Source organism: Fimicolochytrium jonesii (assembly GCF_025526975.1).
Source record: "Fimicolochytrium jonesii strain JEL569 chromosome Unknown EV422scaffold_2, whole genome shotgun sequence".
Lineage (NCBI taxonomy): Eukaryota > Fungi > Chytridiomycota > Chytridiomycetes > Spizellomycetales > Powellomycetaceae > Fimicolochytrium > Fimicolochytrium jonesii.
In genome coordinates this window covers 194,885-219,488 of record NW_026515669.1, presented here as the reverse complement: position 1 = coordinate 219,488, position 24,604 = coordinate 194,885, and the positions used below count along the sequence as shown (strand labels likewise).

The 24,604-nt window shown below is 56.8% G+C and overlaps 8 protein-coding genes across 8 annotated transcripts; 4 read left to right on the top strand and 4 right to left on the bottom strand.

Moving 5' to 3' along the window:
- Positions 1–122: 122 nt before the first annotated feature.
- EV422DRAFT_575565 (uncharacterized protein) lies at positions 123–1,152 on the top strand (the record flags this gene model as incomplete). The annotated part of the gene is made up of 3 exons (XM_053073211.1): positions 123–415; positions 475–676; positions 699–1,152. 3 exons carry the CDS (start codon positions 123–125, stop codon positions 1,032–1,034), a joined length of 831 nt encoding a protein of 276 aa, XP_052929099.1. The 3' UTR covers positions 1,035–1,152.
- A 266-nt stretch (positions 1,153–1,418) lies between these two features.
- On the bottom strand, positions 1,419–2,573 carry EV422DRAFT_513611 (cytochrome c oxidase subunit VB-domain-containing protein). The gene is made up of 3 exons (XM_053069173.1): positions 2,335–2,573; positions 1,716–1,952; positions 1,419–1,644 (listed from the first exon to the last, which is right to left on the bottom strand). The coding sequence occupies exons 1-3, from the start codon at positions 2,429–2,431 to the stop codon at positions 1,514–1,516; spliced, it is 465 nt and encodes a 154-aa protein (XP_052929098.1). The 5' UTR covers positions 2,432–2,573; the 3' UTR covers positions 1,419–1,513.
- A 100-nt stretch (positions 2,574–2,673) lies between these two features.
- EV422DRAFT_616709 (uncharacterized protein) lies at positions 2,674–3,156 on the top strand (the record flags this gene model as incomplete). Its single annotated transcript, XM_053073976.1, has 4 exons — positions 2,674–2,782; positions 2,865–2,893; positions 2,967–3,051; positions 3,131–3,156. The coding sequence occupies 4 exons, from the start codon at positions 2,674–2,676 to the stop codon at positions 3,154–3,156; spliced, it is 249 nt and encodes an 82-aa protein (XP_052929097.1).
- Positions 3,157–3,381: 225 nt separating this feature from the next.
- Positions 3,382–6,604, bottom strand: EV422DRAFT_492150 (uncharacterized protein; the record flags this gene model as incomplete). Its single annotated transcript, XM_053067583.1, has 13 exons — positions 3,382–3,636; positions 3,703–3,898; positions 3,978–4,109; positions 4,215–4,321; positions 4,410–4,545; positions 4,626–4,715; positions 4,797–4,884; positions 4,959–5,110; positions 5,189–5,397; positions 5,481–6,015; positions 6,082–6,198; positions 6,384–6,493; positions 6,569–6,604. 13 exons carry the CDS (start codon positions 6,602–6,604, stop codon positions 3,382–3,384), a joined length of 2,163 nt encoding a protein of 720 aa, XP_052929096.1.
- Positions 6,605–7,143: 539 nt separating this feature from the next.
- On the top strand, positions 7,144–9,545 carry EV422DRAFT_563455 (uncharacterized protein; the record flags this gene model as incomplete). The annotated part of the gene is made up of 9 exons (XM_053072069.1): positions 7,144–7,399; positions 7,476–7,523; positions 7,616–7,774; positions 7,854–7,945; positions 8,029–8,481; positions 8,566–8,788; positions 8,880–8,953; positions 9,010–9,348; positions 9,474–9,545. The coding sequence occupies 9 exons, from the start codon at positions 7,144–7,146 to the stop codon at positions 9,543–9,545; spliced, it is 1,716 nt and encodes a 571-aa protein (XP_052929095.1).
- On the bottom strand, positions 9,535–11,231 carry EV422DRAFT_133674 (Uroporphyrinogen decarboxylase). Its single transcript, XM_053064763.1, has 4 exons — positions 10,957–11,231; positions 10,345–10,853; positions 9,780–10,229; positions 9,535–9,684 (listed from the first exon to the last, which is right to left on the bottom strand). The coding sequence occupies exons 1-4, from the start codon at positions 11,129–11,131 to the stop codon at positions 9,655–9,657; spliced, it is 1,164 nt and encodes a 387-aa protein (XP_052929094.1). The 5' UTR covers positions 11,132–11,231; the 3' UTR covers positions 9,535–9,654.
- On the bottom strand, positions 11,217–18,566 carry EV422DRAFT_616705 (uncharacterized protein). Its single transcript, XM_053073975.1, has 3 exons — positions 18,130–18,566; positions 12,937–18,035; positions 11,217–12,876 (listed from the first exon to the last, which is right to left on the bottom strand). Exons 1-3 carry the CDS (start codon positions 18,371–18,373, stop codon positions 11,506–11,508), a joined length of 6,714 nt encoding a protein of 2,237 aa, XP_052929093.1. The 5' UTR covers positions 18,374–18,566; the 3' UTR covers positions 11,217–11,505.
- Positions 18,567–19,444: 878 nt separating this feature from the next.
- On the top strand, positions 19,445–24,550 carry EV422DRAFT_599848 (uncharacterized protein). The gene has a single exon (XM_053073672.1). The coding sequence runs from the start codon at positions 19,727–19,729 to the stop codon at positions 24,350–24,352; it is 4,626 nt and encodes a 1,541-aa protein (XP_052929092.1). The 5' UTR covers positions 19,445–19,726; the 3' UTR covers positions 24,353–24,550.
- Positions 24,551–24,604: the final 54 nt, after the last annotated feature.

The following is a 24,604-nucleotide window of genomic DNA, read 5'->3' as shown; positions in this document are numbered from 1 at the left end:
GGGAGCCAGAACATCCAAGGTCCCATGAGATTTCGCTTCCAGTATCATCTTCTGCTTCCCTGTAACATCAACCACAGAGCATTCCACTTCACCCACTTCGCCCCATCCACAAGTTCATTACCATGAAGGTCTTCATCACAGGCGCAACGGGCATGCTAGGCAGCGCCCTCATCCCCCAACTCGTAGCAGCCGGGGCACACGGTCTCAGCACTCGCCCGTTCCGACACTTTGGCAGAAAAAGCCCGCAAGCTCGGTGCCACGGTCGTTCGCGGCACCGACACGGATCTCCCCCTCCTCGCAAAGGGCAGCTTCCGAAGCAGACGCCGTCATACACGCATCGTTCGATCTGGGGTCTGGTACTACAGGGCAAGGGCTTGGAAGCCTGTGCGAACGACCGAGCCACGATCACGACCATGTGCGACGCCCTACCGCACGTTTTTGATGACCTCCGGCACGCTCGGCACCGCCGGCGAGGACGAGACGTGTCCCAAAGCGGCTAATCCCGGCTTCCCCCGCGGCGACGCTGAAGCGGTCGCGGCTCTCGTATGTGTCCAAGGGCGTGCGTGCTCTTCGTCATCCGCCTGCCCGCCCGTCTCGCACATTGTGGGGCCGCGTTCACGATTTCATCGATGCGCAACGCGAGGGCGGCCAGGAGGAACGGATACGTGGCCGTACTGTACATTAACGATGGGTCGCAGCTGTGGCCGTCGGTGGATCTCGAGGACGCCGCGAGGGTGTACGTGCTTGCTCTTGATGAGACTCTTGCGCCTGTGGGTTCGTTCCTTCACCCCCGTTGCGGAGGAGGGCACGCCGGTGAAGAAGATCGCAGGGAGGATTGGGGTCCGCGCTCGGTTATGAGACTAGGGGCATCTCGAAAGAACAAGCGATGGAGGCCCCTTGGATTTGTGGGAATGGTTATGAGCTTCTCCAACAAGACGACGGCACATAAAACCAAGGCGTGGCTGAATTGGGAACACACAGGCCGGTCACTCTTTGAGGCGATTGATGGATGGTTCGAGAATGCGCAGGCTTAGTGCGAATGTAGGGCAATACTTTCCTATCTATAAGTCCTTGTGATATGAGAGCCTAGCCAGCTAGCAATTCCTACGAAGAGTGTGTATTTGTATTAGCCGACTGTGTTTCATCTGTCACCATCAAAATACATCATCCACCATGTTGCATCAGTTAGTGTACTTTGGCAGAGATATATCTGGACCTGGGCGCCTTGAGGAGAACTTCGCTTGGCCGGCTGGGCATCCCCTCTTGTCCTGTTCACTAATTGCAGTTAGAACTTCCTCAAAGGTCCCTGCACGGATGGCACTGTAGAGCGAGCCACATCATCAGACGGAATCCATTGTACCGCAGGTCGGGCGCCCGACGATGAGATGTTTCGCAGAGCCGATGTCCACTTGCGCATTCACACAATCAAGGCCGTTTCGATTGAGCACACTTCGCAGAAACATGGTTTGCATAAAGTATTTGTAATTTCGTCAGAGTCAATCAGAAAAAGTTCCTAATGGTGACCGTGGCTATGTTCCTGGTCGTATTTGAACACATTCCCGCAGTGCGGGCACCTGTCCGCCTTCTTCTTGCCATGGTCACGAATGGTCAACCATATCGCTTCATGGGAGTCCGCTGGGAAGCCTGTAATATGGGTTTTCAAGATCGCGGGCTCATTGCTTCTACATGGCCGTACAACATTCCAAGAAACCTACCAGTACACGCAATATATCTCTCCGGATCCGCACCCTTAATCACAATCGGGTTCGCCGTCGTCCCACGAGCAGTAAGGTAGATTGGCTGCATTTCCTCCCACGGCTCCTTGCCCGCCAAACGAGCGAGGTACTCGTAGCGCTCGTTGCCGGTCATCAGCTCGTGGTTGGTGGGGATCTGGCCTTCTTCCCGGAACCCGACGAGAGAGTCTTCGTGGGTGGATTGGGTGGTGGGAGTGGCTATGTGGGGGGCATGAACGGCTTTTGGTTAGCATATGGGGGTCTTCCTTGTTCCCGCATTGGGACTGCGGTCGAGGTCGCAGGAAATGACCATATTGAGTCGGATAGCAGGGCCAGTCTTTCTCCATAATAGTTTTCCCTCCTGCTGTCCAGCCCACCTAAGGTGCACGGCAACCCTCCTACCATCTAGCCGTTCACTCCGCCCCTACTCAGCGCACAACCAACCCATCCAAACCGCATCCCCATTCCCCACACACTCCAACATCCAAATCCTCCCCACCCCTGCACCCCCCGGCGCTCCCCAAGCCGGCCTCTCCATCCCCTCCACGCCGCTAACAACCGCTACGCGAACGGCCCAGCCCCCCACCGCCCCAAAACGAACCTTGCCGTGTCACGACAGCCGCCGAAAACGCCCGGGTGCGGGTAACAACGGCCAGCGGCCTGGAGGAGCGGGCGACGGCGCGGATGAGGGGCGACATTGCTGCGGGGATGAGTTCGTCGCGGGGGTGTGTGTGTGTGTTGCTGTTGTGGGGTGAGTGAAACGTGGGAATGCAATTCAGAAGCAACGGTCCAAATCGAGTCGATGCCGTGAATGGTTCATGTCAGGTTCATGTCGGTTCAGGTCGTCCCCGCGTTTGCCCGTGTCAGGCAAGACTCTTCCTGCCCGCTGCGACATTTCAACCATCCCATTCACGCACCAGCCGCACGGCCCTCCCCAACAATGAACCACCCCCAGCCATCCGCAAAGCTGAAATCCCCCACGGACTTCCTCAACAACGTCATTGGCCAGCCCGTCATCGTCAAGCTTAACTCCGGCGTCAATTACCGTGGTCTGTATATCCCTTTTTCGACGTTGTGCGGCGCGGCGGTTCCAATCTTGCTTACCCCCCTTGTTTCTGTCGCCCTATGTAGGCCGGTTGGCATGTCTTGACGGATACATGGTACGACAGTGTACAGTTTCGATTCCTGTGGAGAGAGGAAGGACTTGGTCTACTCACACAAACGATCTTGCAGAACATAGCGTTGGAGGATACCGAGGAGTATGTGAACGGGCAGCTGAAGAACAGATACGGGGATTGTTTCATCCGGGGGAATAACGGTAGGGGTCCCACGCCGATCGTATGCATTGGGGCCGGATGTGAAAGCGGCTCATATGTCGTTCCCCTCTTCATTCGCAGTGCAATATATCAGCGCCGCGAACTAGCGGACGTAGGAAGCTGAACGGGGATTCTGAGCGACACCAGCAATTTTGACGGGGGAAGATACAGGAGCTGCCATGCCACACACACATCGGGGCACACTGCACGCTGATTCGGGCATTCTACTGTGTATGTTTATGTACATAAAATCGCAACATATATGAAAAAATGAAAAGAAAAAAACTCCTACGGCGTCCAAATGTCCACCCGACCTCAGCGGTTCCGTTCAATCACCCTGTCTTCGCAGCAGCACCCCCGACCCTCCCCTCCACCGGATTCTCCCCCGCCATCCTCGTAACCGCCTCGGCGCCCTCGTCGATCCTCCTGAACTGCCACGTCCACGCCGAGTTGTACAAAAACGGGCGGAGATCGAACCGGTTGTCGTCCGGGGAGTAGTGCGACATGTGGTACGACGGTGGGAGGATGGTGGTTTTGTGCCGGTTGATGGAGTAGTAGAAGAAGAAGGTCTTTACTTTCTCCGCAATCTAATCATCATCAATGGAGAATCAGTCTGATGGGAATGAATGACAGGCATGATTTTTGTTTTTTACCTCCTTGGGCGACAGGATATGACCCCACTGATGCAACAGCTTGGAGAACATGCCAAACGGGCCGCTCTTGCCGACTTTCCGGAGCGTGCCGTAGATGGAGAGCTCCTCGTACGTCATCTTCATGTCGACCTCGTCGCCTTGTACGTAGCTGGCGGTGGTGGGTTCGAGTTCCGCGGTGGGGTTGGCGTCTAGGAATCTGGTGAGGAAATAATTCAACCATGTTTTAGCCACGGCGGCGGGTGGTGGTGGTGGGGGGTGTGGGTCCGCGCACATACTCTTGCAAGATATCCAACCCAAGCTCCGTCTTCGAGTACTTGACAAACTTGCGCAGATCGATCTTGCTGATCCCGCCGATGGGATTGACGTCGGCGCTTGAGCAGTCGTATTTTGTAAAGTATCCTCGAAGCCTGTTGTTTTATTTCGACACGGGAGGGTGATAATCAGGATCAGCCCATGCATGCTCCGGCGGCGCGGGCATCCTTCACAGGTAAGAAAAGGGTGTGTCTACGTACGTTTCATCGACATTAGAGCTCCCAAGCACCAACAGCGCGCCAAACCGGCCCCGGATCCACAGCAGCAGTTGGGCAAACATGTACGCAAGCACCATCCTAGATCTCGCCTGTCCATGGGAAAACCCCCCCATCAGCCCTCCCAAACGATACTTTCCTGCCCAACAACTGCTTTCAGGAAGCGATTAAATATCGAACCTGAATGTTCTGCAAAGCCAGATTCTCCGTCTCCGTGCCCCCCTGGACTTTGTACTGCGGGACCTTCCCCGTCGCAAGCTGGAACACGGCCAGGAAGCCGGACACGATCGAGTCCATGTTGATGTCTAGATGGTAACTGAACACATAATCCCCATGGCGTGTAAGTCGGGGCAATTGCCATTGTGAGACGTGAGAGTGGGGGGATATGATGTTTACCTGCCGATCCATTCAGCGAGATGTTTGGCACGCGCGCGGGTCTCGGCGCTGGAGTTGGATGTGCCCATGTAGCAGGTATGGAAGATCCTCCTGTTGTATGTATGCGAGAGTAGACAGGGGGGTTGTCAGCTTTCCGTGAGGATGTAGAGATGTGCTACGGGCATAAATTACCCGCTGAACTCCTGTGGTGTTTCCGGAATATAGGTGGATTCCGGTGGCTCGCCGGCGATTCTGCGGGCGTCGGCTATCACTTGTTTCTCTGCTCAATGCGAATGCGATGGGAGTCAGAGGATTCACCTTGCCACACTCCAGTCGACAATGGCCGATTCTCACCTCCATTCTTGGCAGCCTTGCAAACCAGATCGCACATGGAATAGACGATGATGGCCGTACAGCAGCTGTCGAGCCCGCCGCTGAGCGGGAGGAAGAAGCCGCCGGATTTGGAGCGGCGGAGGTAGTCCCAGAGCCAGCATGCTGGGCCGTATCTACGAGGTCGAGAAGGCGAGTCAACGACCTCAGAGACATGAGAAGGGGTGAAAAAACTCACGACTATCGCAGTTTACCGGATCTCCTCCTCAGGGGTGTGATAAAACGGTGGTCGAGCGTCAGTGGGCCGTATGATTTGACCATCCAGGAAGATATCCTGCGTCAAAGCCAGGTCTGCGTAGACGCGCGGGTAGGCGGGCGCCATGGAAGCCTGACTCATGCGGCTGGGTTGGTCTCCACGTTTCGATCGGACTTCCTCGATGTCCATTGTTGCGGTCACCACTTCCTTGAGTCGACGCGGGGTATAGAATGTGAGCTGCCATGTGTGTTACTCAGTCAGACCCATAGTAGAAGACGTTGGAAACATACAATGTCCTTGAGGGAGAACTGTGTCCCCTGCGCCAAGATCTCGCCGTTCATGAGGATCAAACCACCTCCATCATAGTAGACCCGTTCACCGTCACACCCTTGCTGGTTGGCATACAGGTAGATCCCGCCCGACTTGCGCGTCGCGCCACGGATCAAATCGATGCGGGTGTCGAGCTTCTGGAACTCGTGGTGGCTTCCACTGCTGTTTGTGAAGATCTCGATCCCGTCTAGAGCCTGGTGGATGTGGGGGCTGTCCGGGGTGAACAACTCCTCGCAGAGCTCGGTGCCGAGGACGGTGTCGCGCGTGGCGACTACGGCGTCGCCAAAGGGGATGGTGTGCTGTCCCGTGATTTTCTGGATGAGGCGGGGCAGGTAGAAATCCTCGACTTGGCGATACTTCTTCCATGAGGCGAACCAACGCATTTCGCGGTAGTTGCCGTCGTTGGCCAGGAACATTTTGGGCCGGATGAGAAGAATCTTTTTGTTGAAGAAGATGACGCGGCAGTTGTATTTCACGTTTTTGTGGGCGACGGGCCTGGGATGGGATGGGGGTGTCAAACCAATACTTCAAATGGTCGTTGGAAGAGAATGGACGGCTCACATTCCAACGTCGATAAGCATGTCTTGGCAGACATCGTCTTCCAAAAGCTTCGCCAGGACTTCCCAAGAGTGGAGGTACGTGTCGCCCTCGTAAAAGTGGTCGTTGCATCCATATCCTCTGTGCAGCAGATCAAGAGGTGATAATAAGTCAGCGGGAAGTTTATGGAGCGAAGCGAAAGTTGGTTGGTTGGTTTGGATAGGCAATGGATGGTTGAACGATACGCTGCTCGCTCCGCTCGCTAATGGATCTGACGGTCGCCATCCGAACCAAAGCTCATGGCTCTCTCGCATTCCCTTACATACGTAATCTCTAGTTCCGGCCCCAGACGATATCTAGCGCCGGCCTCTTTCGCCAGCCTGATACTTTCGAGTATCCTCTCGTAGTTCCCCTGAAAGTCCAAGGCCCATTGGTTCTGGATGGAGTTCAAAGGGGTTTAGACTAAGAAGACTTTCGACGCAGCTCTCTCTGGGAGGGGTTATATACTTACGAGGACGCAAGTTGCGAGTGTGATGTAGTGGCCCATCGTGGATTGGGAATAGCAGGCGCAAAAAGTGAGTAAGCAGGGGGGGGGGGGGGGGGGGGGGGGCTGGGGTGTATGCAGATCAGGGAAGCTGAGAAGGAGAAAAGGCGAGGACTGGCTTTATCCGTCTAGGCCACGATAATGCAGCGACGCCGAGTAAGTTCAGCGAAGGGCTAGTGTATGACGAGGGGGTGACGGGGCGAAAAGGGAGGACTAGTTACTACTTAGTACTAGTTAGTCGAGGGGCGCGTGAGGTCACCACGCAGAACATTCCCACTCGTTGCCCGCCCCGCTTCCTTCCACGAGACACTACGACACAACGTTAGGCGTAAAACCTTGTTTTCTTCCCAAACTCGAAAAAGGCCCTGAGGAGGAGAGAAAGCATGTATCCCTTAGAGTTGCTTCCTCACCCGGAGCTTAAGGTCTTCCACCTTCCATAGGCGGAGGAGGGCTTCCCGCCTGCCTCTGACCTCCAATTCGGACCACTAATAGCTAGAACATATTATTCCGAAGGGACGCTGTAGTAGATGGAGAGAAATATCATGGAAGCGCCAGAACTGGACAGGGCCGAAAATGAACCCCAAGCTGAGGATTTCCGTTTGGGGGGTTCGTCCCCAGACGTGGGCTTCTACGAAGTCCGCGACAACCACACCCTAGAGTGGAAAGACGAAAGCACTGCGGCCATACATCGCCCACCAAGCGATACAGCGGCACTCATCACCGCCCACCACGGCGACACGGGCGCAATGCTTCCCAAGGATGTGTGGCCGAGGGTCGATGTTCCTATCTTTGATCAAGGTTAGATTGCGCGCTTGCCACGTTTTTTATCCTCGTCTGTTTTCTGACGCTGAAATGGGCAGTGTTCAATCTGTAGATGGTGATGGGGCGGAGGGGACATGTGCGCGAGTCACTGGCATAAAACGTAAGAACTCGCATCTTTTATGTACGGGTGTGAGGGAACAAAGTGGCCGAGCGGCGAGCGTTGGAAAGTGACTTCCCACATATCGTTCGTAGGCGTAAGCAGATGGCAATTGGACGAGTTGAACACCCGCATCCAAAAGATCGCGACCGATCTCCGCCTGTCGGACTTTGCGATCGACGTCAAGCTGCAGTTGCATGAAGAAGAACGAGGCCCGATGAGCATAGCTGCAGGCAATCGCATATTCGATTCAGGTATGCCCTTTCGGCACCGATAGCGACCCAAATGGGCTTGGATGTTGGAGTATTAGCTGATACTTGATTTCCGCAAAAGTGTTCTTGACTGAGGTACCAGACCAGCCCACAGAAAACAAGAACGTCAAAGAATACGTGCACCCCCCAGCTCGGCTCGTCCGAACCGTCGAGGTAAACCCCCCAAAAGATCGCTCACACATAAAACCACCCCTTCCCAAAAGTCTAAAAAAACGTCTTCACACCCCACAAAACAGCAAGCATCCTTCCCCGGCCTCCCCAACGCCTCCCACCTCCTACCCCACGGCATCTCCCCCCGCAAAACCCTCACCCGCGCCATCTCCCAAGGCCACAACCTCGCGCCAACAGTCAACCGCCCGCGCTTCCGGGCCAAAATCGCGTTGGAGCAGACGGAACATATTCTGTGTGATTACTTCTGGTGGATTTGGTTGGACCGGTTTCGGGGTGGTGGCGCGCCGGAAACGGCGAAGCCGAATGGGTTGGAGAGGGATGCGTCGTCGATGAGGTGCAGCGAGCTTTCTCCTGCGGGTGATGATGATGCTGAGGCGAAGGAAGCCAAGCTGAAGGAGACACAGATCTGGGAGAAGGAGACGGAGAGTCTGAAAGACCAGCTGTTCGGCCGGATCGCGCAGAACTATGTCCAGATCCTCTTGCAAACCGCCTCTAGAGACCGTGACGAGCTCAGCTTCGTAAGTTCCCTACCTCCCTCCTTCCCACCTCTCCCCCGCGCTGAATGTCGAAAAAACCCCCTTATCATCCATTTCTTGGCATAGCTCTACACAAATCTAATAAGCCAATCCACCACCCTCGCCTTCACCGACTGCTTCCCGGACTCCCTCCCCAACTTCGACCCCGCCTTCGCCGTCTCCATCGCCGACGTACTGTCGGAATGGATCGTGGGCATGCGGCCGACGTTTGCGAGCGGGTGGACGCAAGGGGTGCGGTCGGCCCGGTTGAACAAGTCGACCGTGAACAAGGAGGGCCGGAAGGATCAGGGTGGGTGGTATGCCTCGAGGCAAAATGGAGGGGGACGGAAAGGGGGTTCGAGGGGATGTGAGGCAACTGAACCCCGTGTTGGGTCGTGTAGAGCAAAACTTCCTGGATCTGATGAGCGGCGCCGACACCGCGCAAGACAACCCCAAAGGCGCTCTCACATCACTGGTAACCTTCATAACCTATCCTATGCAGACAACCCGTTTTCTCACCCCCTCGTTAAGCCCTCAGCCCACCCCAACACCCTGCCCGTCACCCGCCGGGTCCTCTTCGACGCCAACGCGACGACCTCGATCATCTCCCGCTACGTCGGCAAATCCGAACGCCGCACCCTCCCCATCCACCGCACCGAGGTCCTGCGCTCCCCCCCGCCGCCGCCCGACTCCCCGACGTACCGCTCCCTCATCGCCGACTCGGTGAGGCGCAGCAGGATGCTGCAGAGGGGGTGGAGGGCGAGCATGGAGGAGGCCGCGAGGGAACGGATGAGGTTGGTGCAGGGGTTGAATGAGCAGTTGGCTAGGGAGAGGAGGAGGATTCGAGGGATTTTGGCTAGGCCGGAGCATGTATGTATCAGGGCACCACTGCATTCGTTTTTTTTTTTTTACATTCGTGATGGGTTGAGGGACTAGGGATCATGGGGCAAAGGGCTTGATGCGATGATTGTTTTTTTTTCTTCTTCTATTTCTAGGTAAGGGATCTTGCGGACAGGATTATGGATGATATGACTGGGCAGAGCGAGGGGATTGTGGACCATGCATAAGATAGAGGGGGCACTAACTACGATCTATCCACGTTGGGTTTTTCGAATACTCTTGTACATGGGGAGACTATTTAGAATCCTACGTGTTGGGAAGCGAGGCATGGGGGCCTCACGCATTGAGTTCGGAAGACACGTCGCGCTGTTGGAAAGGAACGACAATAGTGATGAGTTTCACGGGCGGATATAACAGAAAAAATGAACAAGACAGAGAGAGGGGTGGTAGTCCCAACGTACGATAGCCTCCAAATAAGCCCTCAAATGCTCGGGGTCATGATCCGGCAACATCCCGTGTCCCAGATTCGCAATATACCGCCTCCTCGTCCCAAACTTCTCCAGCATCAGCCTCGTCTCCTTCTTGATCGTCTCCTTGGGCGCGTACAGCAGACACGGGTCCGCGTTCCCCTGCAGCGTGATGGTCTCCCCGACCCGGTTCCGTGCAGCGACGGGGTCCATGGTCCAGTCCAGCGAGATGACGTCGTAGTGGATCCCCGGGGCGGAGAGGGATTCGAGGGCATAGTGGGCGCCGCGGGCGAAGACCACGATGGGGATTTGGGAGAGGGTCGGGGAGAGGGTGTGCAGGGCGGCGCGGACGCGGGTGGGGATTTGGCGGAGGTAGGGGAGCGCGAAGGTTGCGAAATAGTCCGGGGAGAGTTCGCCGGCCCAGGATTCGAAGACTTGGAGGAGCTGGACATCACAAAGGGGGGAAGGGGAAACGATGGAGTGAACGGGGATGCCTAGGGAGAGAGAGAGAGAGGCCGTCCGCAGCCTTCCCAAATCGTTCAGTCAGACGGCAACTCACCTGAGCACCCGCCTTAGCCTGCGCAACCAGATGATCCACAACCACATCCGTCACCCTCTGCAGCAGCTCCTTACTCTCCTCCGGCCACCGTCCCAACCACGTCTTCGCCTTACTCAAGTTCTTACTCCCCCCACCCTCAATCATATACGCCATCAACGTCCACGGCGCGCCCACGAACCCAAACAACGGACACCGCCCCTCCAACCCCTTCCTCGTCAACGTGATCGCCTCCATAACATATCGCAGCTCCCGCTCGACATCCACATCCGTCTTCAATCGGCCGAGATGGGACGGGTCGACCAGCGGCTCGGGGAAATGCGGCCCTTTGCCGGGGAGCATCTGGACCTCGAGCCCGAGCGCCTGCGGGATGACGAGGATGTCGCTGAAGATGATGCTGGCGTCCAGCAGCCCGGCGTACCGGTCGATGGGCTGCAGGGTGACGAGGCACGCGAGGGCGGGCGTGCGGCAGACGGTGAAGAAATCATGTTTCGCTCGCTCTTCGCGGAACTCTGGCGAGTGAGAGGCGGTTAACAATATGCCGCCCAGTTGCTTAGGTGACCCCCGAACAGATGCGCTCTCGTTCCCGGGCACCCCTTGTTTTGGCAAACCCACCTGGCAGGTAGCGGCCAGCTTGCCGCATGATCCACACCGGCACCCGCTCGACGTCCTCGCCACGGATAACCCGCAAGATAAGATCATTCTTCAGCGGTGGGAAGTCGGCGTCCGTGTGGAGCTTGTATGGCTCGAGGGCCGTTGCTGGAGCGGTGACGGACGTTGGGGCGGCCATTGTTGTGTTGCTTATAGCGGAATGGAGTGGAATGTGGGTGGGTTGGGTGAGAGCGCAGAGGGTTGTTCCGCGCGCCGCGTCTTCTCTTCGCACATGCCATCTCAACACCCAACACTCCACACAGTGGCAACGAAAGAACCCCCACGCAGAAAGAAAGAGCTCAGTGCAAAAAAGAAATGTATTGAACCCGATGCAGTGAGATGAATAAAAAAATAATACATAGGCGGCAGCAGTGTAGCCTCACAAGTCGTCAGAATATCAGTCCTTTCCTACAAAATTCTAGCTTGGGGAACCTAAAAAAAAAACGCCGACCTGCGTCTCTCTCTGTGTTGTGTATACCGTCCCAACGTTCCCTCCCCCGCGCCCCCATCTCTCTAGTTGTTGCTCCTCCCACAGACCAGCGCCAACAGCGCCATCCTCACAAACAGGCCATACCGCATCTGCCTAAAGTACGCAGCCCTTTGGTCGAAATCGACCTCGGGGTGGATCTCAGCGACGCGTGGGAGCGGGTGCATGACAATCATGTTGCGTTTCGCGCTCTGCAGAGTCTTGTTGGTGATCACGTATGCGTTCGCGACGGCGTCGTATTCGGCGACCGAGTCGAATCGCTCCTTTTGGATGCGCGTCACGTACAGGACGTCGGTGGTGGCGATGACTTCCTCGATCGAGTTGTACTCGTTGTACACGAGGTTGGCTTTCGAGGCCTCCGCCTTGATCTCCTCGGGCATGCGGAGGGTGGGTGGGGAGACAAAGTTGAGCTTGACGTCGTAGAGAGCGAGCAGACGGACCAGACTGTGCACCGTGCGGCCGTTCTTCAAGTCTCCCACCATCGTCACCGTCAGGCCGTTGACGGTTCCCAGCTCTTCACGGATCGTGAACGTGTCCAAGAAGGCCTGGGTGGGGTGCTCGCCGACGCCATCTCCCGCATTGAGGATGGGCACGGTCGCGTACGTGGACGCCAATTGCGCACTTCCGGGGGCAGGGTGGCGCATGACAATAACGTCTCCGTAGCAGCTGAGCGTCCGCACAGTGTCACCCAACGACTCTCCCTTCTTGACCGAGCTGTTTTCCTCGTTCATGCTGACGACGGATCCGCCGAGCCTCTGGAACGCAGCCGTGAAGGAGCAGCTGGTGCGCGTGCTGGGCTCCCAGAACGCCGAACACATCACCTTGCCGGCGAGCAAATTGACGGTTCCGAATCGCTCCACGAGGGTGCGCATCTCCTGCGCGACTCCAAAGAGCATGTGGAGATCGTGGCGGGTGAACTGCTTGACGGACAGGATGTGTTTGCGGAAGAAAGGCGACTTGGCGACGGCTGCGGAGGCGGAGCTCGACAGGTAGTCCGAGATGTATTGGCTGCTTGGGTTGAGGTCTGCGCCAACACTCTTCTTTCCCTTTCCTGCATCAAACAAATCCCTGTTGGGTGTTTTGTCCAATGCAGCGTCCGAATCCAATCCTTCAGTCGACGACCTCTTGCTCTCCCCGTCCGACGACCGCACGCGGCTGGGGCTCTTGGGGACAGGGAGTGCCGCCGTCTCCTTGCGGGGCAACAGGTCCATCATGACCGACATCTTCCGGCTGTCACGCTGCACAATGGGAGCAGCAGCAATGCGAACGGATCCGGTGATATCCTTTCCGGCGGGTCCCTCGATCGTTGTCCCATCGAGGTAGACGGTCTCGCCGCGCAGCACGACGCGGCTGACGAAACCGCCGGTGCCGACCTCTAACTTCCTTTGGATCTCAACCTGCATTCTACTATTAGTATCCTACCCTCACCCTAGGAAGAATGCATCAGACAAACTCACCTCGACGTAAGTATCCTTCTGCGACGGCACACCAAAGATTCTGCTCGGATTCTCATACAACTTCGCCGTGATATCATCCACGGTGAGCCGTCCATCCGCAACCGCCGAAAGCAACCGCGGCAGCGCATTGGTCGTCTCCCTGCCAAGAACAGAGAACACATCCACATGCTCCAGATTCTCCCACAACGCATTCACATCCGCCTGCTCAACGCCTGTCTCCTTCGGGTCCAAGAACAAAGTCTCAACACAAACATCGCAGGTGACCTCCACCCCCTTCTCCTTCGAGAGGACGATCAGCGCGATATCGGCGGCAGTGCGGAGGTTGGTGATATGGATAGGCCGGCTGTGCAAGTTAGCAAGGAAGAGCACAGACGCAAGATCCGTTTCCTTAGCACACGCAACAATCGGGCTATCACGGGGCCAGTTATGCAGATGGGCCGCCAAATCGGTCAGTTTCTCCAACCGGCCTTTCCCGAGCCCAATGTACAGACTCATGGAGGTGTTGGTCCCCAGCTGGATCTTGTTGACGTTGGCGGAGGTGGCGATGGTGGAGACGGCGTAATCGCAGTGCGCGCGTGTACCCTTCTTCACGCTGCTCTGCTCGCCGACACCGCAGACCATGGTGAACCCGCCGCTGACGGCGTCCTTGGTGATGGAGCTCAGGTCGCCCGCCCCTTCGACATCCAGCAGGCTCCTGACGTTGATCAAACCGGGGAGACGAACGGTGCGGAAACTGGTCTGGTAGTCGATCTCGCTGACCTGGAACTCGTCGATCCCGCTCCACCTGCCAAGGGCTTCGATGAAGAGTTTTGCGCATTTAACGTTCGTGATGAGCGGCACCGCAAAGTCGACGGCCATACGGCGGGACCGGTACCCGCGACTCATGTAGCTGGCGGGACGACGGAAGCGGTTCTTGGACGGGAGGTTGATGTACAGGTCGATGAGGTTGTTGGCCAGGTGCTGGGTTAAACTGTATTCCAGCTTCTGTTGCGGGAGGTGTGCGGTGGAGTCGTCCAGCGCTTCGAGGTACTGCACGGGAATCCCGTGCTCCTGGATGAAATCGGCGGTACCGGTGGTCGCAAAGAGGTTGTATCCCAACTGATGCAGTTTCTGCACTGACGGCAAGAACTCCAACTTCTCCTTGAAACTCCCAATAGAGATCAGGACGTTCTTCTTGGGGACGGTGAACCCGGTGGCCAGCAGAGCCTTCATGTACGCCTCGTACTTGTCACGTCCGAAACAAGCGACTTCGCCAGTAGACGCCATCTCGACACCCAAGATGGGGTCAGCGCCCGCCAACCGCGAGAAACTGAACTGGGGCACCTTGATAGCCACATAATCGCTGCGGGTCTCGACGGGTGGGTACGCTTCATAAGTCTGTCCCGTCATCGCCTTGGTAGCGAGCTCAATCAAGTCGACGCCGAGCACTTTTGAGCAGAACGGGAACGACCGCGACGCACGGACATTACACTCAATAACCTTGATCTCGTTGTTCTTTGCAATGAACTGGATGTTGTACGGTCCCGTGACGTTCAAAGCTTGTCCGATCTTGCGCGTTGCGTCCACAATCTTGCGGACCGTTTCCGGGTCCAGATCCTGGGGCGGCAAGACCAGTGTGGCATCACCAGAGTGCACACCGGCGTTCTCAACGTGCTCGGATATGACGTGCATGATAAGCTTCCCGTTATGCGCAACAGCGTCCATCTCGATCTCCTTGGCCTCTTCAATGAACTTGGAGATGACGACGGGGTAGTCGCGCGAGACTTGCACGGCGAGGTCGAGGTAGCTCCTCAGATCGTTCAGGGAGTACACGACGTTCATCGCCGCCCCCGAGAGGACGTACGACGGCCTGACAAGCACAGGGAATCCGACCTTCTCACAGAACTGCGTCGCTTCGTCGATGGAAGTCAGTTCCTTCCACAGCGGCTGGTCGACGCCGATCTTGTCCAAGAGCCGAGAGAACTTGTACCGGTTCTCTGCGCTGTCGATCATCTCCGGGCTGGTTCCGAGGATGTTGACGTTCATGCGGTGTAAAGGTAAGGCGATGTTGTTGGGAGACTGCCCGCCCATGGAGACGACGACTCCGTTGGCGGTCTCGATCTGGTAGATATCCAGCACACGCTCGAGGGTCAGGGTCTCAAAGTAGAGCCTGTCGGCCTCGTCGTAGTCCGTGGACACCGTCTCGGGGTTGTAGTTGACCATGATGGTCTTGATCCCGTACTCGCGGAGGGTGCGGATACAACGCACGGCGCACCAGTCAAATTCGACACTGCTCCCGATGCGGTAGACTCCGGATCCGAGGACCATGACGCCCTTGTCTTCGAAACTCACATCGTGCTCGGCGGCGTTGTACGTCATGTACAGGTAGTTCGTGTAGCAAGGGAACTCGGCGGCGACCGTGTCGATCTGCTTGACGAACGGGGTGATGCCCCAGTCCGTCCTGATCTTTCGCACCCCCAACTCTGTGGTGCCGATCGCATCGGCGATCTGACGGTCAGAGAACCCCGTCTGCTTGGCGAACTTGATCAGGGACGGCGTCACGGTGCTGGGTGTCAAAGTGGCCATATGCTTGTCGAGGTCGACAATCCCCTTCAGCTTGTTCAAGAACCACTTGTCGATGTTGGTAAGCTTCCAGATCTGGTCAACGCTATACCCACTGTGCAGAGCCTTCGCGACGGCAAACAAGCGCTGGTCAGACGGGTGCCGCAATTCCTCGTCCAGATCGGCGTGCACAATATCGTTCTCGGCGAAACCGGCCAGTGCATAGTCAACGGACCGGATAGCTTTCTGGATCGTCTCTTCAAAGTTCCGGCCGATGGCCATGACCTCGCCCACACTCTTCATGGCGCTTCCGACTTTCGTGCTGACACGGTTGAACTTCTTCAAATCCCATCGCGGGATCTTGACCACAACATAGTCCAATGACGGCTCAAAGCACGCAATGGTCTTCTTCGTGACGCTGTTCTTGACTTCCGTAAGCGGGATCCCGAGCCCAAGTTTAGCAGCGACGAACGCCAGTGGGTAACCCGTAGCCTTACTAGCGAGCGCGGAACTCCTCGACAAACGCGCGTTCACCTCGATGATGCAGTACTCCTTCGACACCGGGTTGAGCGCGTACTGGATGTTACATTCCCCAATGACACCCAAATGACGAATGACATTGACGGCCGTCCGCCTGAGCATCATGTAATCCTCGTCGGACAGCGTCTGGGAGGGCGCAACGACGATGGAGTCTCCGGTGTGGATTCCGAGCGGATCAAAGTTCTCCATGTTGCAGACCGTGATGCAGTTGTCGCTCGCGTCACGGACAACCTCGTACTCGATCTCCTTCCATCCTTTCATGGAGCGCTCTACGAGCACTTGGGGGGAGGTGGCGAAGGCTTTTGTGCAGAGGGCGAGCAGTTCTTGCTCGTTGTCTGCGAAGCCGGAGCCTAGACCGCCGAGTGCGTACGCTGCACGGATGATCAGAGGGAACCCGATGCGCGTTCCGGCAGCCATGGCTTCCTCGATGGTATTGGCACTTTCACTCTTGGCGCACTTCTCCCCAATCTCCGCCATAGTTTGGGCGAACAGGTCACGGTCTTCAGTAACCTCAATGGTGCTGATAGGCGTACCAAGAACAGTAACTCCAAGCTCCTCAAACTCATCCTTCAGCTTCACACCAACGTTCAGCGCTGTCTGTCCACCGAACGTGCAGTATATACCGTCAGGCTTCTCGTGCTTGATGACCTTGCGGACAAAGTCTGGGGTCACAGGCAAGAAATAAACCTTATCCGCAAGACCTTGCGAGGTCTGAATGGTGGCGATGTTGGGGTTGATCAAAATCGTGTAGATGCCCTCTTCCTTCAGCGCCTTGATGGCCTGGGAACCGGAGTAGTCGAATTCACCGGCTTGTCCGATCGACAAACCGCCTGAGCCGAGAATCAGGACCTTTCGCGGTCGTTGTCTGATAGCTGCCGGGGGCTTGGGTTCGGCAGGCAAGGGGAGGAGCTTTCCGGCGTTTGCGCAGTCCTCGGCAGACTTGATGAATCTGTCGAACAGGTATTCCGTGTCCCAGGGACCAGGAGTGGATTCGGGGTGGAACTGTACGCTGAAGTAGGGTAGAGTCTCGTGGGTGATTCCTTCGTTCGAGCCGTCGTTGGCGTTTACAAAGTATTCGACCCATCCGGGGGTTAGTGTCGCGACATCGACACAGTAACCGTGGTTCTGAGATGTGATGTAGCAGCGACCGGTCTGCTTGTTTGTGCAAGGGATGTTGTGTCCACGGTTTCCGTACTTCATTTTCTTGGTGGTCGCGCCGCTGGCCAGGGCGATCAACTGGTGTCCGAGACAGATACCAAACATGGGCTTATCGGCCAACTTCATTTGCTGAGCCAGGCGCTCAATGGTTGGCTTCAGCGTGACCGGATCACCAGGCCCGTTGCTGATGAAGATACCGTCAAAGTCACGGTCGCCAGAGATAAAGTCGTAGTCCCAGGGAACGACTTTGACTTCCACACCTCGCTTGATAAAGCATCGGATCTGGTTGTTTTTCAGCCCGACGTCAACGGCAAGCACGCGGAGAATCTTTCCGTTCTTCTTTCTGACGATGTTGGCTTGGTCCGAAGGAGGAGTGTAAACGACAGGCTGCTTGCGCGAGACCTCAGCGACGAGGTTACGGGTGTTGGGGTCGTGCCACGCAAGATCGGAGAAATCTTTGATCCAAGGAAAACGCGCGGCTTCTTCGGCGTCAGGCTTTTCGCCTTCGCCGACGAGACTTTTAGGGAAGAGGACTTTGCCGAGCAGGGCACCCTTTGTGCGGATCTTCTTTGTCAACGCGCGAGTGTCGATGGCGTAAAGAGCGGGCACGTTGTTTTCCTTCAACCATTCGGAAAGGGAGGATTGTGCCAAGTAGTGAGAGTAGTCGTATGAATAGTGGGCGACAATCAACGCCGCGACGTGAATCTCGGTGGATTCAAAGTACTTTTGCAAATTGTTCAAATGAGCATCAACAACGGTGCGCGAGGGGACTCCGTAGTTTCCGACGAGTGGGAAGGTCAACACAAGAATCTGTCCTCGGTAGGAAGGGTCCGTCACGGATTCCGGATAACCGACCATCCCTAGGAATACAGAGTTGAGAACACCGTTCCTGCAGCTCGCAAAAGCCCATCATTTTTGTCGCAGCAAGCATTGCCTTCTGGAGGGAAAGCATACCTGTTTGGAAGACACACTCTCCTGCGACCGACTGCTTCTCAGCTCCGAAAGAGTATCCTTGAAACGCGGTGCCATCGTTGAGCAGCAGAGTGGCGGTAACAGGCTCTTTTGCGTTGGGTGGGGGAGCTGCGGTCGGCGGAACCAAGGTCTGCTGTGCTGTTGCGGTGACAGTCGCCGTCGTTGTCGTTGTCACATCATCAGCAGCAACCGCCGGGGTTGGGGGGGCGAGCTCAATCTGGGTCATTTTCACCTCTTTATCCCAGTGGGGGAGTTTTCGCAAAGGATGAGACGCAGGTCTGACTCTTCACACTTCTTTGAGAGAGGTTTTCCAGGCTAGCGACGTGGTTTTCGGAAGAGAGACGTGAGACGACCTTCTACTTTCTACTACTACGCTGTGCCTTCGGCCGACTGGATTGTCGGAATTGGGGAAAGTTGAGGCGAAAAAAAGGCCTGAAGAAAAGGGGGAGCGAGCCCGGGCGATGCGAGGGGTATGAGTCACGCTTATGTCAGCGGAAATGGTTGGTGACTGCGCCATCTGCAAAGATCTATTGAGATCTTTTACGCGTTTTTCAAGATGAGCTCCCCATCCAGTGGCATCCACCCATCCTTTCGCCGGATACATGATATCGACAGCTGTGATGGACATGCCTTCGGATACTCTCATACATTCAAATTCATTACTCTCACCGTCGTCGGCACAGGCTGCATGTGCATTACATCCATATATGCAAAAGGAAGCATTTTATGATCGCTCACGATTCAGGATATCGTTCAATTGTTCACACAGGGCGTCGAGATGCACAGTATATGCACACAAGGGACGGGGAAGATACTATACTTACGTCCTTCTCGTATGCATATATACCGCAGAGATGCATGTGCAGCCAGAGCGGCCTCAGCGCGACGAGTGAAGTTGTGATGAGTCGGCAAAAGCGGTCACTCGGATCAACCGACGGGGATGCAGCAAGGAAGGCAACCTCACGAAAAGCAACAACCCAGAAAAGCCCCCAACGAGGATTGTGTCATTGTCCCGTGAGTCTGGGCAGCGGCGTCTCCGCAACCGAGGCCCAAGGTAGTTCTTTTGAAGTTGCGGGTCCCAATGCGCGCCCAGGAACTCGGGAGCGAAAGCACGCCCGGTGGGAGGAGCGAGCAGGGAGGGAGGGATGCGTGTCAGCGTGTCTCACCGCACGAGTCATTCACAATCGCCCTATTCTGCCAATGACTTCTGCCCTGCGCAAAGGGATGCGCTTCCAACGGACAACGAACATCAGCAAGCAACTGGACGATGGAGGAGGCAGGCTGGCTGGCGGCTGAACCCCACAACACCTCTCCCAAACACACAACCAACCCCCATTGACCTCGGGCATTACCGGCTAGCTGCGTGGCTGCATGCACTATAGACATATATAGACGCCCGCTCGCTGCACTGTATGATACAAACCTGGACAAAACCACTCCCACAGAACTGAGACTCCCCGCCAGACCTCAACGCGGGCAAAAGACAATTCATTCCCTCGGCATTCCCGCTGACTGCGCTCGCTCCCAGCCGTGCAAGCCTCATTCCCCACTCACATATACATACGTTCCTCGGCACAGCATGAGCCAACAAACGAACCCAGCAACAGGTGCCTCGCAGCCGCAGCCGCAGCCGCAGCCGCAGAACAACAGGGCGGCGGCTGTAGGGTTTCTCAGAAAACGAGGCACAGAACGAAAAGAGGCAGGAGCTCCAGCAGTCGCAGCGGCAGCAACCGCCGCTGTACCTTCCTCCTTGTCCATACCCAGCAGCCAGGGGAAGCTCACACTGGACGAACTAGTCTCTCCTGGTCCGTGGAGCCCTACGTCGTCTATTCCGCTGCCTGCTCAACCTTCAAGCTACCACCACACCCAGCCGCACGAATTCGCCCTCTCCTATCCACCGCCAACGACGTCCTTACACTTCAACATCCACACGCAACCAGCTGCTGACTTTACGCCGAGCTTTAGTCCACCGGCGCCCTTACTGTATCCAGCAGGCTACCAGGGGTTGGCGCAAATGGAGCGGATATCAGTTATGCTGCGGCGGAAGGAGGAGGAACTGCAACTGCAAAAGGAGGCAGAGGAACTCAACGAAACCACCTTCGAACGGAAACTGAGGAAGGTGGAAGAGGATAGGAGGGGCGCAAAATTGATTGGCAGTGCACCGCCGGCGGCTTCAAATGATGCGGGGCGAATCACCGATCTGGAGTCGATGGCTCGCCAGCGAAGTGAGCGCCGGAAAACGGTTTGGAGGTCGGCGCGACGGCCTACCGAATTCGGTGAGGCTGCTATTGTGCATGCCGCTTTCGCTATGGCCGCCGCGGCTATGAGCGACAACGAGGACGATGAGCAGGATTTGACCTCAAATTCAGCGCCGACTCGGTCAGAACCAATCCAACGAAGTGCATCGGCTTTCGAATCGAGGCGGAGACCGCATGCCAACACAGCATTTCGGGAAGCGATGGATAACCGCATGATTGGGGATGACCCGTCCACTGGGAGCGACGATGCGATGTCGCGGACACCTATCCGCACGCGGCTAGATCACAAAGGCAATCTAAGCGTTCACAGCTCATCTTCGTCGTTAGGCGGTGGGATGGTAGTGCCAGTCCCAGGGCGAGGGAACAGGGATGAGGATTACCCCGCTGCCATCAACGGAAGGGCTCAAGCACTTAGCGCCGCTGCGCTTTTTGGAACATCGATACCCATGGCGGTTGATCCAGCCTTACCCATGCCAATTCTGCCACAACCTCATCCCATGGGGCATCCGCACATGTCGCACCAGCAGCAACAGTATCAGCATCAGCAGCAACATCACATGCAGACGCTGCAATGGCAGCAGCAGGCGCACGTGCAAGGGTCCGTCGGGAATTCCCCCGAAGGAAGGTTCGAGGAAAGGCTCGAAAGAAGTAACAGCGGACAACGACCAGCAAGGCCACGCCCGCGGTTACATATCAGCCCCCCCTCGTTCGAACAACCCCACAACCAGTACCCACCCCGCAGTCCCCGCAGTCCCCGTAGCCCCCTTGCATCCCCACACCCACACCCCGGACCCTTCGACTGGACGCGTGAGGATACCGAACCTGGAAGAAATCTGAGCGCAGACGCCCGCAAACGTTCGTTAGCACCTGACTTTCCCGTGCGCAAAGGCTCAATACCAGAGCGTGGGTCGAGAAAGGGCTCTGCTGTGGAGATCCTCGCCCTGCGTAAAGGGTCGACCCCAGAGATCGTCGGTGCGCGCAAAGGATCAGTTACGGCAGATATTGTCGGCGTGCGGAAAACATCCACCCCGGAGTTGAACGAGAGCAGGACACGAGCGAAGACGCCGGATTTACTGACTATTCGGAAAACAAAGGTTGCTCGTAGTGATGTAGCGGCTGCGAGGTTTGGGTCGTCGTTGGATTCGGGGCAGGAGAGGTTGTTGCCGCAGCTGTATACGCACCAGCGCTCGGCTGTCGCGCAACTCGACACGGCTTCGGAGCCTCCGACGCCGCGGGTCGCTGGGGACAGGCCGGTAGAACCGACTAGACTCGACAACGTGTCGTATAGTACCTCGGGATCGGTACTGGCAATGATGGTACCAATTGACGGCTTACTAGAATCATCCACCTACATATCCCGATCGGAATCCTGCTCTACATCCTCCTCAAGCATCCCCCCGCTCCCCCTCCTCGAACCATCCCGCAAGTTCCTCCACCAAGGCCGCGCCTGGCAGGTCATCACCACCAGCACCGTCAAAGACCGCTACCTATTCCTCTTCACCGACATGCTGGTCATCGCCAAACAACTCTCGGACGATCCCATCAACCCGCTCAACTCCACATACCAGATCAAGAACATCATGCCGTTGAACACGACCAACCATAACGCGCAGCTGGTGCTTAAGGATGAACGGTGGAATTATACTGCACGTGTACCGTCCCCGGCCGTCCGAACCACTGTGAAGAAGTTTGGAGCGAACCCGATCAAAGCTATTGCGTATATACTCGCCAAACGAGCGTTTCCGTGCACACCGGACGCCATCGCGCATTTCCTGCACGTCACCCCCGGGTTGAACAAACGACAGCTGGGCCGGTTCCTCGGCGTCCTGGAACACGCGGACATCCTGCAAGCGTTCCTCTCCACCTTCCCCTTCAAGAACCAGCGGATAGACGAGTCACTACGGCTGTTCTTGTCGACCATGAGGTTACCGGGCGATACGGCGGTGATCGACCGCATGCTCGACGCGTTCGCTCGGCAGTGGTTCCACGCCAATAAAGACGGACGCGGGCATACGGCTGATCTGCATCCCAACATCATCCTCCGCCTCGTGTTCGCCGTCATGGAACTCAACGCGGATCTCCACAACACCTACCCAACATCCTCCTCCGCAACGAGCCCCACCACAGTCGTAGAAGACGACACCCACCCCGCGCCCCCACCCCGCGTCACCTCTCGTGAATTCATCGACAGGTTCCGGACGACCATCAGAGCCGAAGCGGTCGCCGCGGGCGGGTACAACGGGGTGCCGTTGCCGTATTCGACGGGGATCAGTACGACGACGCTTGCGGAGGTGTATGACAGTGTGCGGAGGGAGAAGGTGGAGATGGCGGAGGTGGATGCGGATGCGGGGGGCAAGGTGGGCGTTTTGGTCGAGGTTGCTGGCGGGGGTGGGGGGAGCAAGGGGGAGGTGGTGTATGGGGGCAAGCGGAGGCCCGTTTTCCACAGTCATTCGCATCATGCGGCAGCAGAGGACGCGTATGTGGAAACCGACCCACACCATCACCCGCAACCGTATAATGAGGAAGACGCAGCCGACGAACCCGCTGAACGCGCCGATGAGAACGAAGTGGACACTAACGGGACACCGGACGACGACCTGACCATCCCACCCTTCCCCTCGCGCCTCACCTTAAAACATACCTCCCCGCCCATATCCATCTCCATCCCCTTCCCGGACCCCCGGCTCCGGATCCACCTCTACGGCCAAGACCTCCTCTTCACGCCCGCGGTACTTACATTCGCAACCTCCAATACGGCCACGTTCACGGTGAAAGGAACCGGGCTGGGGCGGAAGATTGTGTTCATGTATAAGAGGGGAGGGACGGCGAGACGGTACAGGATGACACCTGCGACGAGGCAGATCACGATTGAGCCCGCGTTTTTGAGACATAGTTTCCAGTTGACGTTTTGGAGCGGGGCGGTGGGTGGCAATGAGCGGAGTGGGAGCGGTCGAGCCGGTGGGGGGTTTAAAGCCCGCAGCCATAACGGTAACGGCAGCTCCACGACCCTCCCTATGATGCACCGACTGGACTCGACGTTGGAGCTGCCTATGTTGGCGTCCCCCGTCGCCGCACGGGACGCGGCGGCTGCGAACGCGGCGACGAAGAAGAAGTATTTGTTTACGGTGTCGGATTTCGAGACCCGCGCGGCGTGGATGGAGGCGTTTGCGGTTGCGGGCTTGGTGCCGAGTATGGGTGCGCGGGCGAGGGGGACTGTGGGGGATGCGGCGGGGGGTGCGAATATGCATGAGGGGTACCATCGGTCTGTGCGTTCTCATCATGAACTGCATCGTCAACAGCAGCCGCAGCAGCATTCTTTCTCTGCGCACAGCCATCATCATCGGGCGATGGCTTCCCAGCAGCAGCAACAACCTCAACGTAATCCCCAACGAGACCCTGCCCACTACCCCACCTACTCGGCAACTTACACGTACCCGACCGCGCCCAACTCCCCCCAACCACCTCCCCACCACTCCTCCAAGTCATCGCAGTACCCCCAACCCCAGCACCACCACATATCCCACCCACTCTCCACGCAACCCCCGCCCACATCCCCCGCCACCGTCCTCCACCACCCGCACCTCACATCCCCTCCCCCACCCACAAAACGCAAACACCACCCCACCAAAACAGTCTCAGTAGCAACCACCCTCTCCTCAACCTCATCCTCCTCAAACTCCTCCTCAACAACAACCACAACCACAACATCCACCTCCACATCCACCTCCACCACCCTCACAACCACCGCAAAATCATCCGCATATAGCCTAACAGACTCAGACACCCTCCCGTCCCACGTCGCCCACAGAGTCCTCAAAGAAGCCGTGCTGCCCGTCGATAAAGTCGTCACCGCCCAACAGTTGGTCAGGAGCGTGTTGGGCAGCGCGAGGGTCGAGGTGCTGCTGGGCTTTTTGAGGGAGGGCGGCGTCATGGATACCTGGGTCTGATGCGATAGTTGGCGAGCGGAATGACGAGGGGTCATGGCGTATTAACTCTGTATTTTATATGTATTATATTGTTTTGGGTCGCTTCGGGAACGGAGCCATGGCGTACCTTTTTTTGTTGCCTATATAGACTTGTCCCCTTTTCTTAACTTTATTCTTTGTTTTTTTGAGTGTTGGAAAATGAGATTTTCGATCGGTGTCCTACTATTTCACACAACGTATTTTAAGCAAAGCTTCAGTCACCCATTTCATGTC

What these genes read in the sequence shown, in the direction of transcription:
- EV422DRAFT_599848 (XM_053073672.1), top strand. Translation starts at nt 19,727, where the DNA reads ATGAGCCAACAAACGAACCCAGCAACAGGTGCCTCGCAGCCGCAGCCG.
- EV422DRAFT_616705 (XM_053073975.1), bottom strand. Translation starts at nt 18,373, where the DNA reads ATGACCCAGATTGAGCTCGCCCCCCCAACCCCGGCGGTTGCTGCTGAT. An exon ending in AGAGTGTGTCTTCCAAACAG is followed by an intron (nt 18,036 to 18,129) that starts GTATGCTTTCCC and finishes CTGTATTCCTAG; the next exon opens with GGATGGTCGGTTATCCGGAA. An exon ending in AGAAGGATACTTACGTCGAG is followed by an intron (nt 12,877 to 12,936) that starts GTGAGTTTGTCT and finishes AGTAGAATGCAG; the next exon opens with GTTGAGATCCAAAGGAAGTT.
- EV422DRAFT_133674 (XM_053064763.1), bottom strand. Translation starts at nt 11,131, where the DNA reads ATGGCCGCCCCAACGTCCGTCACCGCTCCAGCAACGGCCCTCGAGCCA. An exon ending in AGCTGGCCGCTACCTGCCAG is followed by an intron (nt 10,854 to 10,956) that starts GTGGGTTTGCCA and finishes CTCACTCGCCAG; the next exon opens with AGTTCCGCGAAGAGCGAGCG. An exon ending in GGGCTTATTTGGAGGCTATC is followed by an intron (nt 9,685 to 9,779) that starts GTACGTTGGGAC and finishes CCTTTCCAACAG; the next exon opens with CGCGACGTGTCTTCCGAACT.
- EV422DRAFT_513611 (XM_053069173.1), bottom strand. Translation starts at nt 2,431, where the DNA reads ATGTCGCCCCTCATCCGCGCCGTCGCCCGCTCCTCCAGGCCGCTGGCC. An exon ending in GGCTGTCGTGACACGGCAAG is followed by an intron (nt 1,953 to 2,334) that starts GTTCGTTTTGGG and finishes CCCCCCACATAG; the next exon opens with CCACTCCCACCACCCAATCC. An exon ending in GAGATATATTGCGTGTACTG is followed by an intron (nt 1,645 to 1,715) that starts GTAGGTTTCTTG and finishes CCCATATTACAG; the next exon opens with GCTTCCCAGCGGACTCCCAT.